The 23,335-nt window shown below is 36.7% G+C and overlaps 1 protein-coding gene across 1 annotated transcript in view; it reads right to left on the bottom strand.

Annotated features, from left to right (window-relative positions):
• TMC1 (transmembrane channel like 1) overlaps positions 1-22,027 on the bottom strand; it is a 53,644-nt gene extending 31,617 nt beyond the window's left edge. Inside the window, 4 exon segments of the mRNA XM_065745458.1 lie at positions 7,767-7,907; positions 13,986-14,358; positions 14,470-14,535; positions 21,897-22,027. Coding sequence (XP_065601530.1) covers positions 7,767-7,907; positions 13,986-14,358; positions 14,470-14,535; positions 21,897-21,936 — 620 coding nt within the window. The 5' untranslated portion in view covers positions 21,937-22,027.
• Positions 22,028-23,335: the final 1,308 nt, after the last annotated feature.

The following is a 23,335-nucleotide window of genomic DNA, read 5'->3' as shown; positions in this document are numbered from 1 at the left end:
CTCCATCCAACCTGCCTTAAACATCTCCAGGGATGGGGCAGCCACAGCTCCTCTGGGCAGCCTGTACCAGTGCCTCACCATACTTTAAGTAAAAAACTTGGCCCTAAAATCTAAGCTAAATATCCCCTCTTTGCAGTTAACAGCCATTCTCCTTTGTCCTATCACTAGCAGACCATATAAAAAGTCAGTCCCCTTCCTGTTAATAAGCACTCCTCAGGTTCTGGAGGGCCACAAGTCTAATTGTATTGCAGTAAGCACTTGAGGAAAAGTAGACTACTGGAAAAATGTATACATTCCTCTAGAGGTTCTAAATATATTCAGTGGAATTAGCACACACACCTGCTGCTAACAGATTTTACTCATATAAGCAAACAAAAAGATTGTGTCAAACTGCTAAACCTGACAGCAGAATAGCAGAGTAGCTGTGATAAAGGAAAATGAAAGTTACATATGAAAAAGGTTATCAATCACATTGTAAATCCTCTTAAGTTGTGCTCTACGTCTTTGAATATACTGTAGAATTTTAGTAACTGCAAATGCAATTTTCTTCTGAATAACTATAAAAACAACACATTAATCACACTACTCTTTTTCACTGCCAGTTCTAATCTTTTGAATCTATGTTTCCCAAGATTATGCAAACTACTGAATTCAGCTTTCATTCTTTGAATCCCATCTGAGCACTCTCCTTCCAAACGTTCACACCTAAATCCAGCTGGTGAAGTATCAGGACTAGTACCAGTTGTCCTGATATCCTCAGGATTACATTAGACTTTCCTACCAATTTTCCTCTTTTTTTTTTTCCTTCAAAGACTGAGGTTAGTAAAAGGAAAAGATGCTATACACTTAGACATGAATCCGAAGACAGTAATTCTTTCCCTTCCTCACTTTTTTTTCTCTGTGGCAAAATGCACAGAGAGACTCAAAGAAGATAAAATAGCCAACCACCCCCTCAGATACACAGACATATATACCATCTCTTCACCACTTCAAAGTGTTCCTCAGGATCCTTTTAAGTCTCTAGAGATCTCTTACTCTGTGCTTCTCTGTCACATTTAAATTCTGAATCTTAAATTTTGTTTTACTTTAGCTGCCTTTGACATCAGATTGAGTCCTGTGTATTTTGCAAATCATACAAATTCTACTGAGGTACTCTGGCTCACATCTCATTCTTTCCTTTTGACTCTCAAAAGAGTTATGCTCTTACTACTACAGCCTATCCCAAACAAGGGAGAGAAAACAGGTTCCTCATCTTCAGGAAAGGTGGACAAGAGTCCTATTTAAATCCACGTGCTAAGGATTTAAAATCTTACCTCACTGTCTGCAGAGATACAAGGCAATCTTAACAGCAGGTGGCAGCGTCCTCAAATATGCTGCACTTAAGGATCAATTTGGACAGACACTGATCCCCTATGTCACCACATCATATTTCTCACCTAAGAGAAGAATGTTTTACCACCCCTTCTGTCATCAGATAAGTCGAGTAGTGGGCTACTCCATGAATAATTACTGAAACTGAAACCTAAAGAACTGTAGAAAGCTTGTGCTTCTAGTCAAAAACTACATACAGTTATGATGCAGAACACCAAGATTTCAAAATACATGATTTGGGGAGCATCTTTTTGGCGTGAGTTTTTTTGATTTTTATTTGTTTTGTTTTGTTTTTGTTTTTAATGAAGCAGTTTATTAGAAATTTAAAGGGGAAAACATCTGTAGCTGAACAAAGTAGTCCACAAACAACTTCTACAGAACAAGAATGAATATTCCACATTGGAAACCATAAAAAGTTTTACTTTAAACTCAATCTAAGCTTTGTCTTTGCTTGTTTGATATGTCTAATGTCAACTTTTTCTTAAAAAACAACAACAACCAAAAATCTCTCTGCTCCCTCGACTCTCTATTGAGCAATTTTTCAAGAGTTTCAGTATTTCACTTTTACTCCATTTCTGACTTTCTACAGCAAACCAAAACTGATTTTTGAAGTGGTGATCCCAATTCTCCAGGGCTGATGTTGCTGATGTTGCTGATGTTCCTGAACATATCCTGTGTTTTCACTTTGCTGGTGGCTGAGATTTCCTTCTTTCCTTCTCTTATACTACCCTGTGCCAGTACTTGATGGTTACTGAACTTTTATAACCCTCCCCCACCCCCCTAAATGGGACTAATTTATAATACAATTTTATCATATTTTTCACAGGCATTCGAGAGGCTAAGTTCATCATTCAGCAAAGCAAAACCAGACAATACCTGATAACAATTAAACTCACTAGGTGTAAAACTTCTTTCATGCTTCATAAACAAACTATAAGGCAACTCCATTCCTGCTTTCATATATTGCTTGGCCTGCACGTTTCTAAGCAATTGGAAGAGAAGCTGGTTATCAGGAGTAATCAATATGGATTTACCAAGGGAGAAGTATGCTTGATGAACATAGTAGCTTCTATAATGTCATCACCAGCTTGGTTAATGGAGGGAGAGCAGTGGATGATATGTTTTTTGATGTTTACATTTTAAACACAAGGCATTTAACAATGTCTCCCACAGCATCCTTCTATAATGAAGATTAGGAAGCATGGGATAGATGAGTAGATGGTGAGATGGGTTAAGAACTGGCTGACCAGCAGAGCTCACAAGGTTATCAACAGCAGTGCAGAGACTGGTTGAGGGCTTGTAACTAGTGGCATTCCTCAGGGGAACACCTAGGACTCTTCCACCTGGAGAAGATTGAGAGGGGGTCTCATCACTGTAAATATCTGAAGTGGAGGATGCAAGTGGATGGGTCCGGACTATTTTATTTGCGTCCAAAGATGGAACAAGAGGCAATGGGAACAAACTGAAACACAGAAAGTTCCATACAAACAGAAGAAAAAATGTATTTACTGGCAGAGCAGTGGAACAAGTTGCCACGAGAGGTTGTGGAGTCCCATTTTGTGCTGATATTCAAGACCAATCTGAATGTCCACCTGTGCCACCTACTGTAGGGAACCTGTAAGGGGCTGCACTCGATGTTCTCAGGATAACCTTTCCAACCTCTATAATTCTGTGAGTCTATCCACATGCCATTGAAATAAATGAAATTCATCTGTAAAATGCTTCCTAGCTTTGAAAGTTCAGAAACAACATGGCAACATTCAATCAAGAAAATCGCCTTCACTGTACTTTCCCTGTTTGCGACACATACTCTGTTTTGTTAAGTATAAACCAATATTAATTCAGCTTTCTACCTTGATATTTAATCCACCTCACTTAAAAGGCCTCCATTCTAGCAGACTTTTGCCACACTCCATCCTTTTCTCTATTTCTTTTATTCTAAAAATAAAATGTGAGGAAACATGGAATAATCAAGCAGTATAAGTTAGTCTTAATCCCATAGAATTCTTTTAGAAAACTCAAAAATCACCAAATAATACACACATATATATGTGTACACCCACTTGGAAGTAGTGAAACTTTACTAACATGAGGACGTGTCAAAAGCAACACAGGGCAACAAAACTGAGCTTTGTAATCGGTGGTATCATGTGTTATAGGTAAATTATCTATATCACGAGATAGGCCAAAGTGTGCCCTGTTAGCTAACTGTGAATTTAAAGAAGCTTCGGAGTAACCTTATTAATTGAATTACAGACACAAGGAACTTATAAATGTTGCATGGAGTCCAGCATTATTGTCCCAGAGAAGCCTGAGCTAATTATTAATAAGAGGTGTGGAGTTACAGCTCCCAAAGTGCTAGGTGTACGGTACTTTGAGCACTTAAGTGTGGCACAGAGAGGATAAATTACAGCACTCAGAGGTTGCTGCTAACGAACAGGATTCAAGCGGATTGCTCCCATTTTTCAGCAACAGTTCAGGGAGGTCTGAAAACTCATTAAAAACAAATGTGGTATAAATATTGATCACTCAGGACTTTTCTAAGTCCGAAAAGACTGGCTTGAAACTGAATGCAAAACAGCTGTTGCCATGTCCATCGCACTTGAAAGCAGTTCATCAGCAATAATGAGCGAATTATAGTGTTATTCAATACCCATCTGGCCTTCAGGGCAGCCACACTGGCTTCCAAGACTGCCAATATGTCCATAGTAAGGGATATGAAATATAGATTAACTGGACTGCGAATAGCACATCCAAAGATACATATTGCGCAACTTTATTTGTAAGTATGTATTTATAGATACTCATACATAAGGAGGTTTATGTATATACACATATATATTTTGGGGTTTTCTATGCTTATAAAATATAATATTTCTACTTGATCTGTCTTGGTGGATTCTGTGATAAAATAAATTATGCTTTTTTTTTAAAAGAAAAAATATATCATCATACTATAATGTGTCCCCAATATATAAAAATGAGAATGCTTTCCTCCTTGTATTATTTTAAAAAACTGAGTTTTCAGAGTTCTCTGAATAGCTTGTACTGAACTGGAATTTCTTTGAAAGACTGGAATCCTTCAAAAGCCTGCTGTAATTTGTCTTGCTTTGATGTTTTGTTAATTGTTTTTTTGTACAGTTCTAAACTGATATCACTGTTGGCACACTTACAGATTCTTGTGTACGATTCTATCGATATTATAGGCACCTTAATAAACTTCTCTTCTAAACATAAACTGTTTAATTATTGATAGCGTTTACTATTTTACAGCACAAACATTTGCCTATACAAAGTGAGTGTGAACTAATGAGGGGAATGAGTAGTCCGGACCCTAACATAGTAGCTCGGGTTTTGAATGTTCCCTTTCCTTCATACTCATTCAAAACCCAACAAGGAAAATGTGCAGACAGGCAATAAAGTAACCTAAATCAAACCTCAGCTGTAAATTGGGATAGCATTCCTTGGAGTTTTTCCAACTTGAAGCACTGGAAGCTATGGCCCATTGTTTTTATTTTCTGTACCTTTTTCTAATTCAAAAATCTTTTTAATAGCTTACCACCCTCTGTCTAAATCGCAGCATCATAAATAACAACTTATGATTTTTACAATCCAATGGGTCTTTAGTTACTTTTCTTTTGTCTCAAGTAGCCAGTGTCAAGAGGAAAGATGCATGACTCAATGAATCTCCTATAGAAAACGTTCAACAGCAGTGCTCATAGCCTAAACAGAGGAAAATGAGAAAGACTTTTGAAAGATGAGATTTGCCTATTAAATAAGAAAAAAACTGCATGCAGGATGTCTGCAGCACAGACTACTACATTGTCTGCTTACAGCCATGCCTACTGGTTAGGGGAGAGATGCTATTTGCTGTATAGCATCCCTTCATTCGTTTCCATATCTTCTCTCTCCTTCTTTCCCGTCATCAGACCTGCTGAGACCTAAGCATGACATCTGAAGATCAAGCTGGAGTCTGAATGTGTTGTTACAACTCAACTCCAAACCACAGAGAGATGGTCCGCTGTAGAGGACTATCATCAGTCACACTTCTTCAGAGAACAGACGGGATATTGAAATTTATCTTTCTAGACAGAGATACAAACTAGTCACCAGAGCTGGCCTAATTAGAATGTTATTTCAACAGTGAGTGTAACAGTCTGGTTTTGACTGAAGGCACTTTCTACAAAGCAACTAGTTTTACTTCTACATTCTATAATTTAATTCCCATTCACTCAATTTTAGAAAAAAAAAAAGGAAAAAAAATATTTTTTTTTCACTAAACTATCACTGGAGCTATGTAGAAATGTTCTGTTCCATTCTACACCTTAGGATATAGGAAGAAAATCCCTCACAGAGTTACAGAATTGCAGGGGTTGGAAGAGACTTAAAGAAATCATCAAGTCCAACCCTCCTGCTTAAACAGGTGCCCAATGATAGGTCATTCTGGTAGACGTCCAGCCAGATCTTGAATATCTCCATAGGAGATGCCACAACCTCTCTGTGCAACCTTTTCCAGCACTCTATCACCCTCACCATAAAGTAGTTCTTCCACGTTACTACAGAACTTCCTATGTTTGAGTTTTAGGCCATTATTCCTCGTCCTTTCACTACACATCATCAAGAAGAGCCAGACCTCATCCACTTGCCTCCCATCTTCATTTAGATATTTATAAACACTTAACAGAACCCTTCTCAGTCTTCTTCTCTCCAGGCTGAACAGACCCAGGTTACTCAGCCTTTCCTCATAAGGGAGATGTTCCAGGACCTTTATCACCTATGTGGTCCTCTGCTGGACTCCTTCTAGGAGGTCCCTGTCTTTTTCTAACTGGGGAGCCCAGATTTTGACATAGTAGTCTAAACGTGGCCTCACCAGGGCAGAGTAGAGAAAGAGGATCACCTTCTGGTAACACATTTGTAATGCACCCTAGGATACCACTGGCCTTCTTGGTCACAAGGACACACAGCTCTTGGTCAACATGTCCACCAGGACCCCAAGGTTCTTTTCCACAGAGTTCCTCTTCAGAGGGTGATCCCACCCTGATACATGCAGATATTCCTGCCCAGGTGCAAGAATCTATCTACACTTGCTCTTGTTAAACATCATCAGGTTCCTCTCCCTGACCAACTCTTCAGCCTGTCCAGGTCTTCTTGAATGGTAGTGCAGCCTTCGGGTGTGACACACCCAAATGCTAGCTAGCTAAAAAATTATTTTCCAGAAGTTTATACGATAGTATACAAATCTCACTTATGTGACTTACAATTTTATGGTACTTAGATAGACAGTTTTTGTCCATTTCCATTTGAATAATGTCAATATATCAGGCTATTGATTAAGAGACAAATGTTTATTAAGAATCTAAAACCTTAAACAAATGCATAGATACACTAAAATGTGCTAATATAATGTATATGCTAATAATTTAGAAGTTAATAGTAGACTCAAATAAGATTATCTGAAAAACTGACATTTTCTCTTGGAAAACATTCTTTTCTGGGGCAAATAAAATAAACTAATAGTTTCTAAGCCTACTTCAAAGAGGGCTATAGCAAAACACATTAAAATAAAAACACCGTTTTGCAACTCCTGTAGAAGGAGCACTCGGTTCTCTTTTGCTCTGTTCCATATATCCCTTTTTCTCAATATGCCTTCAGTATGCTCCTATGTAACCGTCTCCTCCCCAGAATAATTTTACTTTCAAGAAAGAAAAAATCATAGACTTTCCACACTATATTTCATATGCTCTCTCATCTTATTATATTCATGTTTTCTCACCATATCAAAAACTGGCTGGAGGAGAGACCATGTTTTCTTCATTACTTTTGCCTAACTAAATGCAACCATACATTTTGCTGGTGTTTGGACAGTACTGCAATGAATGAGTTACTGAAAACAGAGAGGAGTACAGCAGCTTTGGCAAGAGAATAAAGTTCCCTTTGTTAGCGTAGTTTCTTGTGATTGGTGGAAATTTAGCTGAATTTTTTGCTTTAATGAAAACATAAGGATAGACTTGCTGGGGAAGAAATACAGTTTTATAAGTGGTGAGCTTGAAAATGCGTAAGAAATCAAGCTCAGTTTTCATTCAAGTTTGCTTTTCTGTTAACTCTAAAAAAATCTATTCTTCTCTAAAGAAAGTCAGAATAAAAAGTAAATTCCCTTCTCCTCATTAAATTAATCTTGGGTTATTTCTGAAATTGCATCATTTTTCCTTTATAAGGGCTCAAACTTATCAATCAAAGCAATTGCCAGCATAAACGTAGCAACTGTAGAAAACAAAATATATTATAGATTTTGAGGTTAATTTGTCTGTAGAACCAGAAATAAAGTGAAACTTCAGAAAAATGTAGCACAGTACAAAGCTGGATGGCAGATAGATATTATTAAATGCAAACCATACTTTAGAACTGACAACTTCTTTTTCATCTTCCATGGTTTGTTTCGTAATGTGGCGATAAGCTTCTTCTTTTCTTCTACCTCTTCCTTCAGCTTGGCCAATTCCTCCTCCGTAATTGGCTCCTCCTCAGAGTCAGAATCAGAGCTTCAAACGAAAGTGGGAACAAAAAACATAACCAAAAATCAGGAGGGACATAAGTTTACAGGGAGCATGGTATAAATTAATAGAAATTCTGAGATCTAGAACAATGACTTCCCTGTTGCACTGAAGGGACAAATAGACTCACTGTTCATTTTACTACCAAGGCAAAGCCTGCACTGTGTTTTACCAGCACTACAACACAAGCAGTCACACTACAGATGAAGAGCAGTAGTCATTCAGGGAACATGTCCTGCAGGAGTAACCAGCCCCCCCAGCCTTGCAAATGAGGACTATAACTGCAACCATAAAAAAAAAACCAAAACCTTCCTCACCATATTTCTGTGTGTCTCAGAAGTGAGGAGACAGGCTTAAACACCAGTTGACAGCCCATCCACTAACCAAAGCAGAAACCTCTCAGAGATGGGAAAGAAATGGGAAAGATTCACACGGATCTCCTTTTCTGTGAGCAATTTAACCATATGCAGTGGCATACACCAGCTCTCTAGCAACAAGTGTGTCATCCTCTTTTATGATTAAACAGGATAATGTTAAATTAGAAATGACCAGATTTTGACTTCCTGCCCTAAAAAAGTGACTACCACAAACCAAGCTCTCAGTAAAAAGTTTGATGATTTCTATTTTCTGTTGTTTTGTTGGCCCTTTTTTATTGTTATGAATGTTTTGAAATATAATACTTAAAAAGTTTTCTATTTTGTTTCATTAACAGCATTTCAAACTTTATTAAAGTCCCAAACTCAGTCTTACAAGACTTTAACATTCAAAATCCAGTGTCACAGCTGACTCACTATGTAAGCCAAATAATAGTGGTTTTAAGTCTTCTGGAAACCTTCTGCTCACACTGATAACACATATGTAGTCAAATATTTGTATGACTTGAAAGTATCTGAGTGTCATCAGAAGTATTTGGCAGCAAAACTATTTGTAATGTTTCAAAACAAAACCAAAAATATTAGGTAATGTGAAAACGTGAATTTCTCATTATTCATCTACTTTTGGGTTTTATGAAAAAGAAAACATTATAAAACTGCAGGAGGGTAATTTAAAAACTCCAGGCATACAAGAGTAAAACAGAGGTGAGAGAATATAAATCTAGACAAATCAAGATGGTTCTGAAGTGTTTTGAGAAACACATGTCTAAAGTTGTTCTGATACTGTGATGAGAAAGTGAATAGGTCAAATGGATGAAGTCAATAAAAGTATATGTACATACAATTATATAATTTTAACACATTATAAATAAATAAATAAATAAGTAACGCATTTGAGAAAAAATAGAAAAATAAACTCCTTTAAGAAAAGCTTTAAACCCTTATTTTTCCAATCAGCTGCTCAGCATTATACAAAGCAGATAGCTACAAGGTTGGTGTTGAGGACTTCCTTTGACAGAAGAAGAGAAGATATCGGAGTTATGCAAAATTGAAATATACAGATGTACAAGACTGCAGTGAGAGTAGTGGGAAAAATGAGGGGCAGGTGTTAAAACAATGATCTTAATAAGGAGAGGAAACTACGCAGAACACAAGCAACATTATTATCAGTTCTTTTGCCCATTGCCCACTGCTGTTTTATTTGTATTTGGATTTTTAACTTTCCTTTAGCACCAGAAAAATAATCAAAATTTAAATTTTTAAAACATCTTTAAGAAATCCATAATCAAACTCTATTGCAACACATTCAGAGGTTGGACACTATGAGATTCAACCCAGGAAAGCAGAATTCTATCTTCTGCAAGCAAGAGTCCCAGCCTTTCACAAAACACTGTGACTCACACATCTAAAGGCTAGAAGAGATCACTGTGACCTTCAAGGTAACACAAAGCATAAAGGATTGCTCATTAATTCCTAAACAATCCTTGTTTTCCTTGACTATAATTCAGTACCCGCAATGCATCTTCTCTTAAGCCTGTAGAGCTTTTGAAATCAGTGACACTGCCTTAAATGACATACTTGATGAACCTGTCCATAATATTCTTCTATGATCTGGTTTTAGTCTTATCTCCTTTATATGGATTTAAATTATATTTATTATGCTTTTTGTAAAAGATGTTTTGTAGAAGTGAAAATTAAGACAAAAAATGTTTTCTTGGAGCTTGGATATTTTCAGAAGAAAGAGCAATAGGACACTAGAGTGATAACTGAATAAATTTAACTATGTTTTTCTTTCTGTGTGTGAGAAAATTATACTGTTTAGTGATAATCCCTGTAACACACCCTGCCACTTCCTAGTACCAAAAGATGCAGTTCCAGTACTGCCTTATTCTTTCATGTACCTCTGGACTTCTGCATAAGCTCCATATCCTCCAATAATTCAACTAAGTTTATTTGCTCGCAATAAAAACAGAAATGGACAGATTAGGGAGAATATAATATTACCTTTCTACGTATAGCTGAAAGCAATGGTTACTACCAGGTATACTAACTATTTGAGACCAATCAGCACAATTAGACAAGTCAGTAAAGAACAAAAATCTCGCTTTTGAACCTAGGAAAATCACAGAAATTGAGAAATATCACAGGTCCTCAAAGAGACTATGTGGAGCAATTTGTCAAAATATTTTGGGGATGATAGAGGTCCTCCTCACACCCCACTAAGAGATACCAATCACATCTAAGAGTGGAAGTTATAACAGTGATCCAGAAATGGGCTCTTTGCCATAGAATTACCCTATGAAACTCATGATGGGATGATCAAAATTTCAATCAGGTTGAAAAAAAAAAAAGATTCAAAATATGTATGAGCACAAAGTTCAGCTAGGATTTCTTTGAACAGACAAAATTAGTTACAAAGAGTTGTTCCTGGTTAAGGTGAAAAGCAGAATGTAGTAAAAGGGTAACAAAAGCAGAATCTACTGAATTCAGTACCTAGCCAAAAAGCAACTGTTCATTGTCTGACCATTTTAGTGTCTCTCCTCTGGACCCATTCCAAGAGCATTACATCATTCTTGCGCTGGAGGCCCCAGGCTTGGATGTAGTACTCCAGATGGGGGCTCTCAAGAGCTGAGTAGAGGGGGACAATCACCTCTTCCTCCCTGATGGACATCCCTTTTGTAATGCAGCCCAAGATATAGTTGGCACTCTGTTCTGCAAGTGCACACTGCTGACTCACATCCAGCTTCTCATCCGCCAGGACCTCCAAGTCCTTCTCCACAGGTCTGCTCTCCAGGAGTTCTTCCCGCAGTTTGTATAAATACCTGGCATTGCCCCAGCCCAAATGCAACCCCTCACACTTGGTCTTGTGACCAGGTTCACACAGGCCCACTTTTCCACCCTGTCCAGATCCCTCTGGATGGCTTCACTTCCCCTCAGTGTATCAATTGCACCACTCATCTTGATATTGTCCACAAACTTGCCGAGGGTGCACTCAATTCCATCATCCATCCCCCTTCCCCTGACCAGTGCCATCACTCCATCATAGAAGGCCACCAGCTATGCTGGCTGTCTCAGATCACCTCTTTGTATCGTATGTGCATTAATATGGTAATCAGGAAGATCTGCTCCATGATCTTCCCAGGCAAAGAGGTGAGGCTCAATGGCCTGTCGTTCCCTGGGTCATCTTTCCTCCCTTTCTTAAAAATGGGAATAAAGTTTCCCTTTTTCCAGTCACAAGGGATTTCACTAGATATCCATGATTTTTCAAATATGATGGAGTGGCTCAGCAACTACAACAGCCATCTCTCTCAGAACCCTGGGATGCATATTATCTGGCCCCATGGACTTAAATACATTGTTTTAGGAGAAGGTCTTAGGCTTGTTCCACTGTTACAGTGGGACAGAATCTGTTCCTCTCACCTAGAGGATAAGGGTCCTGGCAGGCATGGGGAGCTTGGACACAAGTGAAGACCAAGTCAAAGCACTTACTGAGCACCTCAGCTTTTTCCATGACTGAGGAAGCCAGTTCTACATCCTTGTTAATAAGAGGGGGAATGCTTTTTGGTCTCTCTTCCTGGCTGTACCTGCAGAATCCTTCTTGTTATTTTTCACATCCCTCACCTAGTTCAGCTCTGTCTGTGCCTTGGCTTTCCTGATCTTATCTTCTGCACTTGAGGACGACATACCTGTATTCTTCTCTGTATATTCCTCTGTGGGATTATATCAGATCTTCTGTATTCTCTATATTAATTTTACTTTGTTATGTAGTTGTTTTGTTTTGTCTCTAATTTTAGCTATTAAAAAGGACATTAATAAGAGTGATGAGACATTGGTTGCCCAGAGAGGTGGCAGTTACCCCATCTTGGAGACATTCAAGGTCAAGTTGGACAGGGCTCTGAGCACCATGATCTAGTTTTGGATTGTGTTCATTGCAAGGTAGTTGGGCTAGATGACCTTTAAGGGTCTCTTCCAACTCAAAAACTCTATGATTCTATTACATACTTTTAAACAATACTTAGCTTTTGCTATGGTGGGGCCTCACAGACTTGTGAAACAGGCTACATTTCTATGCTCACATGATTCTATTCTGTTCAGAAGGTCTGCAAATCTTTCATGTGAATGATAGTTAACCATCATAATTTATTTTGTTGTTGTTTTTTTTCTTCTGTTGAAAGTATTTTTAAATATTCTTGTATTTATTACTGCATAATCTTGTCAGCTTGTCCCCTATGTATCTAAGAATATAAAGTTCTTGAAGTATCTTCCAGAGCATCATCAGATTTTCTTCAAATGTTGCACTTTCTACTTCAAGAGCAATGTGCTGATTTAGGTAGAAACTAAGATTACTCAGCCTAAACATGTATATTTTATGTTCAGATTTTTTTAATATTTTCAAAACATTACACCCTCATTCAAGTTTATACCTTAAATGGCTTTTTTTTTTAATTAACACCCAGTAAATGCTTGCAAGAGATGACAACAGCAATAAGCAAAGGAACATGGATTGGCAAATTCCAGCTTGCTGCTTATGAGTACAGGAAATTGCACAATAGGGAACAACTGGTACCACAGAGAAAAGCCAGCACAAAGGAAGATTTTAGTCATTCTTCTAGGAAAGGGAAGTGAACTAGAAATGTATTGAAATGGGACTGTGAACAAATTAATGCAGCAGCATATATCATTGTATTTTCTTTCCCTCCTGACTCCTGCTGTGCTTTCAAGTGATGCCTTTCAGAACACAAACAGCTGTAGTAAATTCTGAATGGAGGAAAGAAAATTTCTGTTCCTTTCCATTGATAAAAGCATGCTGAATTCCATTATCTCTTTCATACACTGTTCTCAGAGACTGTTTCCTGAAATATCATGAGAAGGGATATACTGCCAGAAAACACCAGGATGACAGAAAAAGAATAAAGAGTTTTCAGAAGTGTTCTAGGTCAGTGTAATTTTCCAAAGACTCCAGGTTGCATTACATACTTTGGAAAAGTGATAAGGAAAATTTCTGTGGGTGTTAAGTGGTAGACAAACTTCGGAAAATTTCATCTCTGTTCATGGTTCTGAACACAAGAAATTTCAGCATTTGTCTGTCACAAAAAGCTGACTCAGTCCTGGCTAGAACATGAGAACTTGATCTTCTCAAAAGTTTCAAGAATTTTATTCTGCACTGGAAATAGAACTAGATCCTGAGATTCTGAAGAGTGTTTGGTTCAGGCTTTTTATTTGGTTTTGTTTTGGTTGTTAGGTTGCTTAGGAAAAAAGTAGGGGATCTCACTGTCACTCTCTGTCATTTATTCCCTCCTCTGTCACACCATAGGAACAGCTTAAAAACTTGGGACATTTAACTACAGTAAGGGGGATCCGAGCTGAAGGTCCTGTTCTGCTTTACCATGTTTGTCTATAATCCTCAGGATACCGGTGGTGTCAGAACTGTCTGTATTATCATTTTCAAAAGTTCCACCCTGGCCCTGTGACAGCCTCTGGACCACATTTCACTATGGTGGACTTGGCTCTATGGACAATTTCCACTCCACTCAGTCAGAATTTCCTCACTCCATAAAAAAATAAAATAAAATAAAACCTGTTCAGCTTCGACAGGAGTCATGCGAACACTTGGCATTTCACAGCTATAAATGAAAGCAGGTTTTACATAAGGCAACAATTGTTTTATATTAATATATACATATAGAATTACCCAGATCCTGATTTCTTTTTGTCCTTCTTCTTCTTGTTGGCCTTTTCTTTTTTCCCTTTCTTATCAGTCTTTTTGTCCTGTTTCTTCTCATTTTTGCCTTTCCCACTCTTACCCCCTTTTTCATCCTCCTCTTGTTCATCATCTTCCTTCGATTTCTGATTTGCCTGATTCTTCCTGGCTTTTGTAGGGTCCCCCTCAGAATCACTGCCCTCATTTCCACCTGTTCGTCCCCGTCCTCTCCGGTTTCTTTGCCTGCGTTGCCCAGCTCTTCTTGGCCCATCTTCATCACCTCCATTCTCCTCACCACCATGCCTGGCTCTTCCTCTGGCACGTCCCCTTCTGGTTCTTGGTTTTGCTCTCCTCCTTTCTTTATCTGTGACAGAAATGAAAACATGAGATAAGGTAGTATGTTATTGAGAGACCTTTCCTCCTTGTTTCACATAGATGACTGAATGTGGACTCAAAGTTATCCACACCTACTGACCTGCTCCTTTGTCTTTTTCTTGATCCTCAGCAGCATTATCTTCTTCTTTGTCAATGTCACTGCCATCTGTGATTAGAAAACAAAAGCCAGTGCATGTGAAGTGTGGATTAGTCAATGAGAATGCAGGGTTTTTAAGAAATTCTTAGGAATGACCACATTGTGCTCCTTTACACAATTCCACAAATCCAGCTTTTTGGAAAAAGCAGAGTAGCTTTCTAGAAATCAGATGAAAACAAGGGGAAAAAAAGTTGTTTTCCTTCAACAAGTTGTTTACCTTTTCCTTTTACTAAAATAAGTACAACTAAAAGTGATGGCATAAAGAACTTAATCTTTGAGAGTAAATATGTAGGAAAGGAGGACCCTAAAAAAGGAACATCATAAGCAGCAGCACCCTGTAAATGAAGAAATAATTGAAGGAAAATGAAAATGATTCTCAATCAATTCTTAGATTTTCTCAGATATGTGAAAGATGAGCACTGGCTGAGATTAAATATTAGAAGAGTCATTTATATGATTTGACTGACTGGAGGGCATGAAGTTTTATAGCTATAGCACTGCTGAAAGAACACAGTCCCAGGGGAAAGAAAAGAGTTGCTCTCAGATCTTCAGTTTCAGACACCAAATCTCTGAGCCTTTCACAGAAGTTAACACAGATCTGTTGTATGGTGTATGACAATTTTCTTCCGTCCCTCAAGAGAAGACAGAAACTTAGGGGATTTTGAAGGGAGAGCCTACTTAGAAAAAAACAGTAGTATTTCTGCATAGAGACATCTTTGTTTTGGAGTGGATCCATTGTTTTCGTTTTTTGGTCTCAAGTTCAACAAGAGAAGTTGTTCCTACTGTTCATCATTGTCCAAGACAGTATCCAGTTCCTGTACATTCTGAGACCAGGATCATATACTTATGGAGAAGAAAAACACTCCTCTCTATCATGTGCATGTGTACATCATTATTATGTACATTCATATCATATTACTGCGTATTACATATCATGTCACTACCGAAGCTGGTTGTGGTCTTCAACAGCAGTGTACCTTCAGAAACAGTGCAAATAATACCTGCAAAGTTAGGAGTTGACAGGTTTTCTTCAGATATCCTTGTTTGAGTTTGTAGATGTGGAACAGCATGCCAGTAGAATATGTATAGATATGTGGCAGTAAGAGATTAATGACTAGGAAATATTGCCTTGACTACAAGTAGACAGCTGTCATTAGGCTCCAATACAGCGTGTATGTTCAAATATATATTTTCTATACATATAGGTATGCTCTCCCCCTGTACAGACAGGACAGATGGTGTGTTGTGATCTGTATGCTGCATTTTTCAGCCAAGAATCTTATTTTTCTTCTTCACCAATGTGTAAGTCTTCTGGACTCTTCGTTACATTTTTTCTTTCTCCACCCATTCTCTAGTTACTTTCATAGATTTTATGAAGTTACAAGAGATTAACTGAAAAATTATAAACAAATTGATTTATCTATGGACTGTTAGAGCTAACTGCCAGGATCAACTTCTTAGTTCTATGTAGTATCAAAGAAAAATATTAAAATATGCAAGACTGGAAACAAGAAGGAATCTACTGTATTGTTTTACTGTGTACAGCAACATGCAAAGTATTATTACACAGAATCTGACTGGCATTCTAAACCTAGGATTTTATGAAGAGAATTAAAGTTCCCTTCACAAAGCATTTTACTGTAATCATGATTACTATCAATACAACAGCACCTGCACAATATTCTTTTATAAGACAATGTAAAAACTGTTATCATAATATCATCAGTGGTATGGGAAAATAAGTGTTCCTTTGTTCTCTCTGGACATATGCCTTCTGTTGCTGACAGTAACTAGATCTCCATTTAACAAAGATCATTATGCAGCTATTGAAAGCCTGCAAAGATGACAACAGGCACATCTAAACAGATACTCTGAATGCCACAATGGGGCATGGTTTTTTATTTGCATCTAATGCTTTTGCTGATCTCTAGCAAAACAGAAATTCCCAGGGAAGTGCTCAAAGATGCAAGATTGACCTCAGTGAAGATATTGTGAAGATGAGTACGTACAACAAGCAAACAGATAGAGGTTTATCATGTACACTGAAATGTGTGTTACCAGTGAAAGTGTGTTATAATAGTAAAACTAACTGTGAACCATGTAATACAAGATTAAATATAGTAGAATGTAGATGTTGAACCTTAATTTTAATCTCATATGGGTAAAAAAAAGTGATAGTCTGAATCAAGTAATTCAGGTGAAATTACTTTTATTTAAACTACTTGATTCTTGAAGAAATTAACAGGCATGCTGTTAGGAGGAAGTATATCTGAATAGTGAGGCCTGAATGTTTATATCTATTTTCATAGAAATTTACAGATACAAAAATGATAATAAGTTTTTGAAGAAATTAAGAAAAAGAAAAAATAAACATGAAATAAAATCAGAGTGGTTATTTCCACAAAATGAGTCTAGAAAAAAATAGTGATAACGTGGAATCATGTGGCTAAAATAGTAGTGGGTACTACAGTCGCCCATAGAAATGCAAGTCTGTCTTCAAAAATGATATTGGAAAAAAATTAAAATTTTATCTCCAAACTTCTGAACACTCCTGCCTCCACAGACCCATGCTTACCTACAGATATAAAACTCACTCAATTTGTTTCTGAGCTTACACTTAAAAGAAAACAAAACTTTTATCTTAAAAAGACAATTATTGTGAGTTCTCTGTGGTATACACATTGCTATGATTCACATCAAAAGCACTTAAATGTTCCCTGTGCTGTACGCAGCTACACAAATTTTGGTGAAACATTCAGAAACAAAAAAAGTCTGGGGCATATTACTCTCTTTCTGCTGTATATAGAGAATGAGAATTCTCTCCCAGGTCTTGAGGGGTGATACAGGAAGCATTGCACAGGATTTAATTTTAAAAAGCAGAAGACAGACAAAACTCTGTGTTGTACTGTGTGACATGAACTGTGTCACTAGAAAAGCTGAAGCTCAGAGTAGATCTAGAACTTCAAGAGAAAAACAGTCATTAAGAAAGGGGACAAAGTTTCCTTAATACACCTAAGATCTATCTTGAACAGAATGTATGCATGAATTTATATAAGCTACATAGATACCCAGCCCTGCACTCATTTGTAGCTACCCCTGCAAATCTGCAATTTAGTCAGTTTTTATTAAAAATGCTTTTGTTTCATTTGTGGGATTTGTTCAAATCACAAAAAGAACATTGTTAAGTGGTTTGATATTTAAGCAATAAGAGCAATATGAATGAGCTGAATGGTATTACTATTTGAAAGCTATTTCATATTATTAGCATAGTAATACTTTTAAAAGAGGAAAGTAAGAAGGTAAGCAGGTCATAACTCAGCACTTCAGTTGCTAGTGGCAAATCCTTTCTTAATTGGAAAAGTATTGGAGAAGTACTTCAGCTATGCACAAATTACATGTCATAGGAGTTCTATATCTAAATGCAATTTATCCCTAAGTTTAAATGTTCTTCAATATACCACAACATACAGAAATACTAGAGGGACATTCTTCAGGCACTGTATTACTATGCTATAGGAAAAACAAAGGGCACCAAAAATTATTTTCTTAAAGTAGGAATGTATAGCCTTTGATGCAGAAACAAAATCATCACTGTGCAGGATCCTTTTAGGTATACAACTTTTCTTCTAGTTTTTTAAACTTCATGTGATCTTACCGATCAAAAGTTCATCAAAGCATTGACTAAAAACAAATTGCACATATCCTACAGCAATATCTAGAATGACTCAAGGTTCCAGACCTTGAGTTTATCAGACCTCTTTTCTTCACAGTGTTAGCACTCACAATGCTCATTTTGGGTAATTGTGCTTTGTCAGATAACTTGAATATATAAGAAATCAGAGCAAACTATTGCTTAGCTGTCACATCTTCCTGGATACTGCATCCAGCCCCAATTATATGTATATTATTAGGGATATTTGAATCTCTATTCCATAACTCCCTCTGCTCTAGAAAAGCTAATCACTTATGATTTCTTTTCCCAAGTAGTATAAGGTAAATTTTGTCATTATTCCAGACTAAGGGCAACAGAAGTCTGATCTGAGTCACATCTCTTGAAGTCTTACTTATGTTTTAAACTATAGCTGGACATGAGCCAGCTAGACTAGAGGAGAGTGTACTGAATGTCAGTTCAGAATAATATACAAGTTAGAGACAGAACATTCATCCCAGAAGACAGTTTAGGAGATAGCTTAAAATGCTAGCAGGTTGGCTATGAAAATATTAAACACAGAATGCAATCTATAAAACTATAGGAATCATTGTTGTGAAGTGGCCAATTAGCATAGAGAGGAAATGTTTTATTCTTATCTTCCCAAATCATTTGCATTTCATTACCAGAGGACATCTGCCAGATTTCATGCCTTTCTTTTAACGTTTTTTTTTATGTAACAACGTTGCCTTAATTTCTCACTATGGGAGTGATAATGATTCTTGGAACTACTCCATGAAACATGGCCCACTATTGTAATAATACTGCTTAAAATGCTACTGTGAAAAATTGACTGCTGCTAAGCAATTCTGAGTATCCATGCCTTGAAAAAAACATCAGATTTGTGTATAAATCTAAAAATGTTATAAGATTCTTTTTAAGTCTATCCTATTTTTTAAGTAAAAAAATAAATTTATACTTATTAATTAACCTTTAAGCCAATTAAATGGACCACATGCAGACAGTGTCCTGCAGGCAATCATTATATTTTATTTTCAGCTCAAACTGGATTTTTTTCCAGTGCCAGAAAGATGTCAGCAGAGACAGCTAATAAACTGGGTGACCAAAAAACAGAAATTGTAGCCATGAGGACAACTAACTCTCATGAGATTTCAGACATAAAGAATAGGCAGGTCTGTATAAAATTCAATTCTTGGTATTTACATAATTTCCATAATATTATCTCAGGTAAATAATGCACTGCCTCACAGCACTACTGTGAGGAAAAATATCACAAGAAGCAACTGATGTAAAATTCACCAGAACTCAAGGAAAATCTACAGCAGAAGAGTCAACTGGTGCACTCATCAAAGATTTGAGACCTTAATACTAGAGATCTCCTTATCTCAGTGTATTTCCAAAACACAAATAGAAACAGTATGGCACACATTTGGTATAGGAGAAGGGAAACTGAGGAGTGGGGTCAGAAGAATGGACTTTGCTTGAAGTACAAGGCAATATTATGTCTGACTTAAAATCTTATTTCCTGACCTAGTAAAGGATGTTCCCATCAGTGAACTGTAGAATATCATGTCTACCAGTGTACTTTGGCCAAAAAGACAGTTCTATTTCTGTCATTTAGAAACAGTAAAAAGAGACTGAATGGATTTGTTTCACCTTTTTATTCCACCCCTCATGTAATCATATAAGATTTTCATGTGTGTCAAAGTACACTTTTCAGCAAAATTTTAGACCCTTGGAAGCTTAATATTTGAACAAGAGTTGAGTCACACACTTGAAACACCAAAACTCCAAAAGGAGCTAAGGAAGACCAACAGATTTCCAGTGAAGTTTGGATAAAAATTTTTTTGACTGTAAAGCTGAGATTCAACAATAATGAACTAGTTGACTGGAAACAGAGGCAATCTATTGTTGAAAATTTTTACAATCTTCAATGTTTCAGAATTCATTTATCTCTTAGGTTTCCAGTAAATTCATTTAAGAAGAGAAAATAATTTCATAGCCATACTTGTGGAAAGCAAACCTTATGAGAATACTGCCCCTGAAACTATCCTAAGTTAGGTAAAACTAACTACAAGTACTTTTAGCCCAGTCAACATTTGAAAATTACAGGTGGGATCTACAGGGAAAAAATCATTTTATTTTGATTTACATCTATGAATTGCTGATTGGTTTTCCACTGGTAAGGAAAAATCACAAATATATTCTAAATGTTCTGCTGAAACAACAGACTTAGGCAGCATAGATCAACCATGCACGGAAGCTGGCAGCAGGAATCTGTCTAACCACAGTCTGCTCTTCCATTTTCCTTTTGAGCTGTACTTAAACACTACAGGGTGTTAGAATTGTTTCTCACAGAAGGCTGAGGAAGTACATAAGAAGAATCTCTCAGAAATTCAACCTTCTTCAGGAGAGCATAGACAACATTTTCCAAGCTACTATCCCTGTGGATGCACATCCATTTCCCTCGCTGGCTTGACTGGGGGCAAGAGTTCCTTGTTTTCCTTCTCAATGAAGTCTTAACTTAAAGAACTAGGATAAGAAAATTAAATATCCATTGCCTGGCACATGTGAAATGATAGTAAATGATATCAATCTGACCTTTTCAGGTTCTGAAATGTGATTTGCTTAACTTATTCTCTTCATTCATTGTACTGTTATCATGAGTCTATATGAAGCATGATTTTATATGAAAAAAAAAACAGCTTATATTCTAGCAAGAAAAAAATCTTACACCTACAATACACTAAATTCTGTTTTTCTTCCTTGTTAAAAGAAGCTCAGTTAGCAAGTTGAGTTACTTGGGAAATATTTCAAAAGTATTTGTAGGAAAAAAAAAAGGGGGGGTGGGAAAGGATACTCACACAAGAGGAAAAAGAACATTATAACAATTAAATGTACTATGGGTTGTATTCTGATAAAATTTTAAGTCCCTTCGGAATTTTTCTACAGAAGCATAGCTTATTTTACTACTATTTTATACTATGAATGTGGATTAAAAAAAAAAAAAAAACAGAAAGCCCATCTTCATAGTATCCACCCTAGTATTTAGCAAGACCTAGCAAGAAAGAACTCATCCATTTTCTACCATGCTGAATGTCATGCCAGCCCTATATTAAAAAAAATAAATATTTTTGATCTTTCTTTTGAAAGAAGAGTATCATCCACGAGAATTAAGAGCACGTCCAATATTATTGAGATGTTCTTCACTTAGTAAGAAAAAATCAGATCATTGTCATCCTACAATAAACATTTCTTATATCCAAATCATTCCAGTGTCAGTACAGAATTATTGTTAATGCATTATCTTACTATAAAGTATGCTCTTGATTTTAGCACCAGATGTTGAAAGGAATGAACAATAGTGCTATTGCACTTACGTGTCTTACAGAAGCCACAAAATACTCTAATTTTCTCAGTCTTTCCATCCATCTGCATATAAATGTATAACAAGTAACTGGACTGTGGTTGGACACTTTTGCTTTACTTACTCATGGAAGAGCCATCGTTTAGCTAAGCAACTTACAGCAAAGCTGTCTTCAACAGGGAAGTAAAACACAAATTTGAACAAAAGATGAAGAATTATGATAAAAACAAATTTGCATCAAAAGAAACAAGAAGAAAACAAAACTTTCACAATGCTGAGCTACATGCAGAAAAATAATATATGCTTCAGATATATAATTATAGTTGTAATTACCATTTCCTTCATTGGTGTCTGGATTTTCATGTTTAGGCATTGTGACTGTATTTCACAGGGCTGCTCCAGATGCCTTCAGTATAGGGGACTGTCTGAAGGTTGAATGGTCTGCGATAAAGTGTTATCCACATCAACTTTGTCCGGTCTGCCACTGAACGGATGGTGCTGGTGGAGTTTCACTGACTGAAATATAAGAAGATACTAATTTCCTAAGTAATTAATCTTTCATGAATGTTTAGTTTACTACTTAGGTTTTGCATGCTAGGGTCAAAAGAATGGAAGAAGTTGTTCATCTTCTTATTACTGAAAAAAATAAAATAAAAAAAAAATCCTGCAATGTATTTATCTATGACTAACACTAGCATTTAAAAGGTAAAATGCACTGGTGAGCACAGATGTTGTATGATGTTCACATGGGGAAATTTAGATGCTGCATACAGGTCTACACTCCAACAGCATTGCATATGGAAGACTGTATATATACGTTTTTGTTTTTGTTTTCTCATGAAAAATAGGTTTTACTGTAGAGACATATTTTGAAGGCAACATGACAAAAAAAAAAAACCATACTAAAATACATTTAAAATATAGAAAGAAATAATCTGACACTGATATAACTGTTGGTTTTTGTTTGCTTCACTGGATGTAAAAATTCCCTTTAGATTCTTTGATTTTCCTGATTTGCAAATTCTACATACTGTGTATGGAGTAACAGATAAACCCTGACTCACCATGGACTTACAGCACTAGACAACCCTTATGATGAAACAAAGCAAACATTTTTTTGAGACATAAGTCAGTCCTGGAAGTAGAAGATTAGAAATAACTTGTTATATGTATCATCTTTGGAAGTAGGGACAGGCAACTTTGAGACAGTACAAGTATGTTGCTAAGATATGAAAATAGAAAATTAGAATGGCAAGAGACCAGCTGGAGATTTATCTGGCTGCTATTGTAAAAAATAACAAATAATGTTTTCATGATTATGAAGGCTGATCTGAAAGTAATGCGTCGTATTTTATTATGTTGGTCTACACTGTCAAAGGTGAATGTTGGTGGTATGGCAGTAGAGGCTGAACCTTCCCACCAATTCTCCCTTTTATTTTTTTGCTGTATGACAGATGGCAGCTGAGGGGCAGTCTGACAGAGTGGCATTTGACATGGAAGAGCGTATGAAGCAGTCCTTGTATCTTTTGTAGTTTCCATGGTAACAAATGGGAGGTGTTACTTTTGGAGCAACCTACATACATGAACAAAAGAAGAGCAAGGTGAATCTCCATCGTTTATTGGATGTGGTAGAGAACATTACCACCAAGAAACAGAAAAATGCTGAGGTACTCGATGCCTTCTTTTGCTTATGTCTTTTAATACTCAGATCAGTTACCCTCACAGTACTCAGATTCCTGATCTGGAAGACATGGATGGAGAAAAGAATAAAC

Source organism: Cyrtonyx montezumae, unplaced genomic scaffold (genome assembly GCF_038088225.1).
Source record: "Cyrtonyx montezumae isolate F1298 unplaced genomic scaffold, pur_monq_1.0 scaffold_36, whole genome shotgun sequence".
NCBI lineage: Eukaryota > Metazoa > Chordata > Aves > Galliformes > Odontophoridae > Cyrtonyx > Cyrtonyx montezumae.
This window is presented reverse-complemented; position numbering and strand designations above follow the sequence as displayed.